Genomic DNA, 9,836 nt, shown 5'->3' on the forward strand with positions numbered 1-9,836 from the left:
ATCCTTGTCATAGACCTTGAATGATCATCATTGGCTTATTCGACAGGAGTACAGAAGGAATATCTGTATAGTGGCACCCACTACTCAATAGTCCACAAATTTCTTCTATTAGACAGAAGAAGAGATAGACAAAATATAAGTTTTTTTTTCCCCTCTCTCTCGAATATATATAAGCGAACAAATTGTGAAATCAAGAAATATCGGTACTTATGCCCGACAAAAAGAATCAGAAACAGAAACTTCGATTTATCCCTTATAAATTGAGAAAATTTACTAGCCTAACCTCCATCGCCGGAAGAGACAGTGAATCCCTCGCAGAGGATCCGGACGAAGGTATTGACAAAAGTAACCAGACCCTCACAAATTCTAACAGTACTATTGACGGAGGTGATTTGACCACTTTTGAAGGTAGCTCGTGTTCCATTTTAGATCAAATGAATCAATCGACGCAACCAACTCAAGGTCCGGCAACCAATCAGGTCGAGATTTTCAACTCACTGAGAATCCCCGACGCGATTAAGGATTTGCCTAAATTCGACGGAAACCAAAAACTCCTGTACGAATTCCTCAATAACGTTGAGGAGATCCTATTATATATACGTGGCACGGACAACACTCCGTATGGCCAGATTTTACTAAGGGCCATACGAAACAAAATTGAGGGACAGGCCAATGAGGTCCTCAATATGTACGGAACTCCACTCATTTGGGATGACATAAAGAATAACCTCATACTTCACTACTCAGACAAACGGACTGAGACATCCCTAATAAGAGACTTACACAATGTCAGGCAGTATAATAAGGCTATCGAGCCATTCTACGGAGAGATTATAGAAATTCAATCTTCTCTTTGTAATAACATACTTATTCATGAAAAAGACCCTGGAGTAATAAACGCAAAGAAATCCCTCTATTCCGAGATGTGTTTAAACTCTTTCCTTAGTGGCCTAAATGAACCACTTGGATCTAGGGTAAGAGCGATGCAACCGCGTTCACTGGCTGAGGCATTATCTTGTTGTGTCAAGGAGCAGAATATATCATACCAGAGGGCACCACAGACAAATAGGGTCGGATACCATACACAGTACAGACCGTATGAGAACCGTTTTCAACAGAACAGGAATCGCAATCAGAATTGGCAACGAAATCAGGATTACGGGAATACTAGACACTTGCCTCCAGTGGACAAGCGACCCCAATCAAACCAGTTCGACCGAAATTTCATCCCTCAGGTCCATTTTAATAGAAACAGGAATCAGTATCTTCCAAACAGCTCGAGATACCAACCTTATGAGCCCAGGCATTTGAACCACGACATACCAAGAATAAAAGCGAGTCCTAGCCAACAGACTAGATTTAATCCAAATCTGAATTTCCATGAGACAACCACATCCAACAATTATCGGCAGCTAGATAAGTACCTAGACAACGACCCAAACAATTTCGTAGAAAATCAAAACTTACACCGACGGCAGGAATTTATCAACAACGGGCACAATAATAACGAGCCAACCAATATTGAGGACGCTGGAAATTTTTTCAGATCAGCCTCCAACAGCCAATTGGTTACATAAATCCAACTAAACACCCGTCGACCTTACCATACGTTTCCATCCTTCTACCTTGCGGCAAACCTTTGAAATTTCTCCTAGACACGGGAGCATCCTCTTCTTTTATAAACCCCGAATATGTCTCGCCAAAGGAACAAATTCAGTGCGACCCCGACTATTACTACTGTCTTTAAAAGTTACCAAATAGATAAACAGGTAGACCTGCCAATATTTCCAGAGTTCAACCAAACAGGATCCCTTAAATTCCTCATTTTTAGATTTCATAATTTCTTCGACGGACTTTTGGGCATGGATGCACTTCTTTTACTCAAAGCCAAAATTGACCTTGCGAATAGAACCTTAATTACCGGAAACGCTGTCAACAATATCAGTTTCAAGACAAATCAATCTACCGAAATTAAAGAAATTCAAGCTAAATCTAAAACCCTGATAAAATTGCCTATCAATGAGCAGAATGGCACTGTCTACATTAATCCCATTGAATTAGCACCAAAGCTTTTCGTTAGCTCTGGTCTGTACAATGTCGAGAACGGGTACAGCTCTATCGAAATAACAAACTTATCTGACGGAGACCAGATATTTATGTTAGACGCCCCATTGGTGGCGAGACGGTATGACGAGACCGACTTTATAGAACTGAATAATTTCAACTTGGCAATTAGTAATGATGGCGAGGACGAACTCGATCATCCTTCCGGACCTCACCTGAACGACTTATTGAGAACAAGTCACCTTAATAGCGAAGAACGAAAGAAACTCTTAAAAGTATGTACAGAATACAGTGACCTTATTTATAGGGAAGGGGAGCCACTTTCGTTTACAAGTAAAATAAGACACAAGATAGTCACTAGTGATGATATCCCCATATACACGAAGTCGTACAGATACCCATACGTGCACAAGCAGGAGATTCAGACTCAGATAAATAAGATGTTAGAACAAGGGATTATTCAACATAGCTACTCACCCTGGAGCTCTCCAATCTGGATAGTCCCTAAGAAGATAGACATCCATGGTAATAGGAAATGGAGATTGGTGATAGACTATAGAAAAGTCAACGACAAGACTATATCTGACAGATATCCAATACCAAATATAAATGAGATATTGGATAAACTGGGCAGATGCATGTACTTCACCACCCTTGATCTAGCTAGCGGTTTCCACCAGATTGAGATGGACCCTAGACATATTCAGAAAACGGCATTTACCGTGGAAAATGGGCACTATGAGTTTACTAGAATGCCTTTCGGGCTAAAAAATGCCCCAAGCACTTTCCAACGGGTAATGGACAATATCCTAAAAGATCTCATAGGGAAGGTATGCCTTGTATACCTAGATGATATAATCATATATTCCACTTCACTACAAGAACACCTGGAGGGTATAACGCAGGTATTCAGAAGACTTAGGGAAGCCAATTTTAAGATCCAAATGGATAAATGTGAGTTTCTTAGAAAGGAGATCTCCTTCCTGGGGCACATCATAAATTCTGAAGGTATAAAACCCAATCCGGCGAAGATCGATGCCATAAAAAATTTTCCATTACCTAAGACACGTACGGAAATTAAGGCATTCCTTGGACTCGTGGGTTACTATCGCAAATTTATTAAAGATTTGGCCAAACTCACTAAACCACTCACCCAATGCCTGGAAAAGGGAGCAACCATCCAGATAGACCAGAAGTATAGCGAGGCATTTGAGACATGTAAAAATTTACTGATGAACGATCCCATCCTTCAGCATCCCGACTTTACTAAACCCTTCATTCTCACAACAGACGCTAGCAATATTGCATTGGGAGCTGTTTTGTCACAGGGTAATATAAGTAGAGACAAGCCAATTTGTTTCGCGAGCCGCACCCTCTCACAGAGCGAATGCAATTATTCGACAATAGAAAGGGAATTACTGGCAATAGTTTGGGCAGTGAAGTATTTCCGCCCGTACCTTTTTGGAAGAAAGTTCAAAATTTTTACAGATCACAGGCCCCTCACCTGGGTAATGAACCTGAAAGAACCAAACTCCAAATTGATTAGATGGCGACTAAAATTGGAGGAATACGACTATGAGATTGTCTATAAAAAAGGGAAGCTTAACACGAACGCTGATGCTCTTAGTCGAGTAAAGATAAATGAACCATTGGAAGAAAATAGACAAGAACTTTTCAACAACACAAACACAATTCATAGCGCGGACGAAAATTTGAATGACGGTATTCCCATTTCAGAGAGACCTTTAAATGAATTCAACCTACAGGTGATTTTCGAAAGGGATCGCACAGGGTCACCCATGACCATAGAGAACATTTTTAGGAATAGACAGAGGAGAATTTTGCGTAGAGAGCAGTTCAACGAAGGAATCATGCTAGACATATTTAAGGAATACTTTCCCCCCAATAAGCAGACGGCTATTTACACGAATGATGAAATCTTTGCAATAGTACAGTTGACTTATTCCAAATATTTTTCACAAGCTAAGACATTCCGTCTCATTAGGTGTACCGAAATTCTTGAGGACATAATGACTGAGGAGAAACAAGAGGAAATAATTCGCGACTACCACGAACGATCGAATCATAGAGGCATAAATGAGACATTGTCTCACCTTAAGAGGAAATATTATTTCTTAAATATGAAAGATAAGATCACCAAAACACTGAACCATTGCGAGAAGTGTAAGACCTTTAAATATGATAGGAATCCCCCAAAACTGAAATTTTTAGTTCCAGAAACACCATTAAAACCCCTGGAAATACTTCATATCGATCTCTACAGTATTAACAATAATCAAATACTGACTGTCATAGACAAATGTTCCAAATTTGCTTGCGGATACGCACTTAGTTGCAGGAATAGTATTACGGTTCTTAAAGCATTCAAGAATTTTATTAGTTCCTTTGGTATACCCAAAATGGTTGTCTGTGACCAAGGCTCCGAATTCGTTGCAAACATCTTCAAAGATTTCTGCAGACAATTCCAAATAGAATTACACTTTACATCTTTCCAACAGACTAGCAGTAATTCACCTGTAGAAAGGTTACACTCCACACTTACTGAAATATACAGACTAATACTATCTAAGAGAAAGGAAAAGGGATTCTCAACAGAACACGAGGAAATACTGTCTGAAACATTGATAACGTACAATAACGCTATTCATTCCACGACCAAACACACACCCTACGAGTTATTTTTTGGACGACCATACAAATTCACGAAGACATTAAATTTTTCAAACGAACATGACTATTTAACGAAACTAAATACTTTCCTTGACGAACTATACCCCGAAATTCAAAAACATGTCCGAGACACAACAAAGACAAGAATCGAAAACCTGAATGATTCTAGAGAGGATCCTGAAGACGTCACTGATGGCCAAATCGTTTTCAGGAAAGAATCAAGAAGAAACAAATTGACGCCTAGATATTCAAAGCAAACAGTTGAAAAAGATGGCAAATTTACCATTCTTACTAAAGGGCAAAAGAAATTACATAAATGTAGATTAAGGAAACAACATAAAAAATAAAAAAAAAAAAAAAAAAAAAAAAAAAATAAATAAATAAATAAATAAATAAATAAAAACTAAAATTTTAATTGTATCAAGAATTATTATAGCCTTTGCAAAAAGAAAAAGAAATGTCCTATACTATTACTACATGTTTAGTACATAAATAAACAAATAAACAATAATTCAGTAAATTAATATGAATATATACTAGGGATAGAACATTGACCAGAACTACCCTCACGCTCTTCTCACACAAACTAACACTAATCTTTCACTTTTAGAATTCCTTCAATTCAGGCACAAATAATCGAGGTACACAACTTGCCAACACACCAAAGCATTTTACCACTGCGTTTAGGCCCCGCAAGATTCGTCACAAATCTCAACAGCTTTATTCACATCATTAATCTTGAAAACTACAAAACAAACATTGACGTTATAGAATACAATCTTGACCTTTTCGAGAAACATATATTTGAACCTAACATCGTAAGAATAACTAAGCTAAAACTTGCAGAATTAAAGACCAAGTTTTTAGCATTATACCCAATTAAAAGACAGAGAAGAGGGCTAATAAATGGACTAGGTTCCGTGATTAAATTCATAACGGGTAACATGGATGACCAAGACGCTAGAACAATAAATCAACAGATAGAAAACATTTACTCAAACCTAAACAACGTTACATATACACTTTCACACGAACATTCAATCAACTTTAAAATGATTGAAAGATTCAATAACATAACATCCCACATAAATAACGAACAGCACACAATAGAAAGATACATGCTGAGCACAACTAATAAAATAAAACAGGAAGAGGACATACTATTACAAACACAATACCTCAACCAGATAAACTACAACATCGACCTTCTAACACACCACTTAACAAACATAGCTGAGGCAGTAGTTCTGTCAAAACTAAATATAATTTCAAGATTCCTCCTCAGCCCGGAAGAACTCGAAAACATAGAAGTCAAATTAAAACAAAAAAATATTGAAGTCAGATCTATCGAAAATATTTATGAAATGCTAGGCATGCAAGCCTACTACAATGAAACAAATATCATTTTTAATATTCTTGTACCGAATGTCTCTGAAGAAGACTATTTTCTATACCACATAATTCCTTTACCAATAAACATAACTAAGTTAATAATAACAGAACCATATATACTGTTTAATGAAAATTCCACACACCATCACAAAACACTTTGCCCATCGATCGAAGGAACATATTATTGCGGTATACCGATCCGACAGGAAGAAACCAAATACTCGTTATGTATTGGAAACTTAATAAACAATAAAGAAGCAAATTGCCCAATTAGTGACGTTGGAAAAAGGGAATCGATCACACAAGTGGAACAAAACCTAATACTTTTTATACACTCACCAGAGACACTAATAAATTCTACTTGCAGTATCAAAACTCTCACAGTAAAAGACACAGCCCTTGTGCGTTTCCAGAACTGTGACGTCTCAATAAATGGTATAACATACCACGATGATACCGATGCATATTGGGATCAACTCCACATACCCCCGTTACCAAACAGCAACATTTCCGTAAACTCCACAATCGAAATACTTAGTCTTCAAAAACTCGAGGATTTCAACTTTCTAACCAACAACAGAATTAGCAACCTGGAAATAACCACTACAACAGTTCACTCAGTCACAACAACAACAACATTAGTATGCACAATAGTAGTCATTACCATACTCATCATTGTCATTAAACGAAAAAATACGTACAAACACCACTTTCCACCTCCACAGCCTATCACTCCGACCACAACATCTTCATTGTGGCCGTCGCTCTATCTTAAGGGGGGAGGAGTTACGACACCCACCTTATTGTCTCCACCAAAACCAGTTACGACACCCACCTTATTATCTCCACCAAAACCACCGAGAACGTTAACCTATTGATTTAGGTCATAATTAACGCTGAATAACCAATAAATATATTTGTCTCATATAACCAATATCATTGTTAACACCAACTAATTAATAAGAAATTGTTTTGTAACTTTTATTGTATAATTCCAAGAAATCTAGCTTTTACTTTAATCATCATTTATTATATTGTAACTTAGTTTTCTTTAAGATTTAAAATGAAAATAAAAATTATTCTTTGTTCAGACTTCAAATTGCAAAGAGTTATTTTTTTTTTAACCATGGAGGTTCCACCATCCTTATCTTGCGCAATTCTTATCCGATCAGAATGAAATTTTGCACGACGTGTTTTGTTATGATATCCAACAACTGTAGTAAGTATGGTTCAAATCGGTCCATAACCTGATATAGCTGCCATATAAACCGATCTTGAGTCTTGACTTCTTGAGCCTCTAGAGGACGCAATTCTTATCCGATTGGAATGGAATTTCGCACGACGTGTTTTGTTATGATATCCAACAACTGTGCCAAGTATGGTTCAAATCGGTCCATAACCTCATATAGCTGCCATATTAACCGATCTTGGGTCTTGACTTCTTGAGCCTCTAGAGGGCACAATTCTTATCCGATTTGAATGAATTTTTACACGAAGTATTTCGTTGTGATATCCAACAACTGTGCCAAGTATGGTTGAAATCGGTCCATAACCTGATATAGCTGTCACATAAACAGATCTGGGGATTTGACTTCTTGAGCTTCTAGAGGGCGCAATTCCTATCCGCTTTGGCTGAAATTTTGCATGACGTATTTTATTTTTACTTTTAACAACTGTGTCAAATAAGGTTCAAATCGGTTCATAACCTGATATAGCTGCCATATAAACCGATCTGGGATCTTGACTTCTTGATCCTTCGAGGTCGCAATTATTATTCGATATGCCTGAAATTTTGTACGACGGATCCTCTCATGACCATCAACAAACGTGTTTATTATGGTCTGAATCGGTCTATAGCCCGTTACAGATCCCATATAAATTGTTCTCTCTATTTTACTTCGTGAGCCCCAATGGGCGCAATTCTTATACGAATTGGCTGAAATTTTACACAGGTCTCCAACATATAATTTAATTGTGGTCCGAACCGGACCATATCTTGATATCGTTTTAATAGCAGAGCAACTCTTTTCTTATATCATTTTTTGCCTTAGAAGAGATGCCGGGAAAAGAACTCGACAAATGCGATCCATGGTGGAGGGTATATAAGATTCGGCCCGGCCGAACTTAGCACGCTTTTACTTGTTGGCTTTCAAATGAGTCAATCCGATTGCAAATGGCTTAAGTCGTTTCCGAGAAAAACGAAAATTACATATTCCATCCGCACAAGTCATTACCAGAATGAACCAACATAAAATTATTCTATATCTCGGAAACTGTGAGTGCTAGGTAGACAAAACCAGTATGAAATTGTAGATATTATTATAGGCTTTCAAACGAATCAATCCGATTGCAAATCGCTTAAGTCGTTTCCGAGAAAAAAGAAAATTACATATTCCATCCGCACAAGTCACTTCCAGAATGAACCAACATAAGATTATTCTATATCTCGGAGACTGTGAGTGCTGGGTAGACAAAATCAGTATGGAATTGTAGATATTATTATAGGCTTTCAAACGAATCAATCCGATTGCAAATCGCTTAAGTCGTTTCCGAGAAAAACGAAAATTACATATTCCATCCGCACAAGTCACTTCCAGAATGACCCAACCAAAAAATAATCTATATCTCGGAATTTGTGAGTGCTAGTTAGACAAAACCAGTATGGTATTGTAGATATTATTATTGGCTTTCAAATGAATCAATCCGATTGCAAATCGCCTAAATCGTTTCCGAGAAAAACGAAAATTACATATTCCATCCGCACAAGTCACTTCCAGAATGAACCAACATAAAATTATTCTATATCTCGGAAACTGTGAGTGCTAGGTAGACAAAACCAGTATGGAATTGTAGATATTATTATTGGCTTTCAAACGAATCAATCCGATTGCAAATCGCTTAAGTCGTTTCCGAGAAAAACTAAAATTACATATTCCATCCGCACAAGTCATTACCAGAATGAACCAACATAAAATTATTCTATATCTCGGAAACTGTGAGTGCTAGGTAGACAAAACCAGTATGAAATTGTAGATATTATTATAGGCTTTCAAACGAATCAATCCGATTGCAAATCGCTTAAGTCGTTTCCGAGAAAAAAGAAAATTACATATTCCATCCGCACAAGTCACTTCCAGAATGACCCAACCTAAAAATAATCTATATCTCGGAATTTGTGAGTGCTAGGTAGACAAAACCAGTATGGTATTGCAGATATTATTATTGGCTTTCAAATGAATCAATCCGATTGCAAATTGCCCAAATCGTTTCCGAGAAAAACGAAAATTACATATTCCATCCGCACAAGTCACTTCCAGAATGAACCAACATAAAATTATTCTATATCTCGGAAACTGTGAGTGCTAGGTAGACAAAACCAGTATGGAATTGTAGATATTTTTATTGGCTTTCAAACGAATCAATCCGATTGCAAATCGCTTAAGTCGTTTCCGAGAAAAACGAAAATTACATATTCCATCCGCACAAGTCATTACCAGAATGAAGCAACATAAAATTATTCTATATCTCGGAAACTGTTAGTGCTAGGTAGACAAAACCAGTATGAAATTGTAGATATTATTATAGGCTTTCAAACGAATCAATCCGATTGCAAATAGCTTAAGTCGTTTCCGAGAAAAAAGAAAATTACATATTCCATCCGCACAAGTCACTTCCAGAATGACCCAACC

General features: G+C 37.3%; 1 protein-coding gene across 1 annotated transcript; it reads left to right on the top strand.

Annotated features, from left to right (window-relative positions):
• Positions 1–5,158: 5,158 nt before the first annotated feature.
• LOC131997350 (uncharacterized) lies at positions 5,159–7,253 on the top strand. The gene is made up of 2 exons (XM_059368211.1): positions 5,159–6,788; positions 6,873–7,253. Exons 1-2 carry the CDS (start codon positions 5,700–5,702, stop codon positions 7,023–7,025), a joined length of 1,242 nt encoding a protein of 413 aa, XP_059224194.1. The 5' UTR covers positions 5,159–5,699; the 3' UTR covers positions 7,026–7,253.
• The last annotated feature ends 2,583 nt before the right edge of the window (positions 7,254–9,836 follow it).

Source organism: Stomoxys calcitrans, chromosome 4, assembly GCF_963082655.1.
Source record: "Stomoxys calcitrans chromosome 4, idStoCalc2.1, whole genome shotgun sequence".
Taxonomy (NCBI): Eukaryota; Metazoa; Arthropoda; class Insecta; order Diptera; family Muscidae; genus Stomoxys; species Stomoxys calcitrans.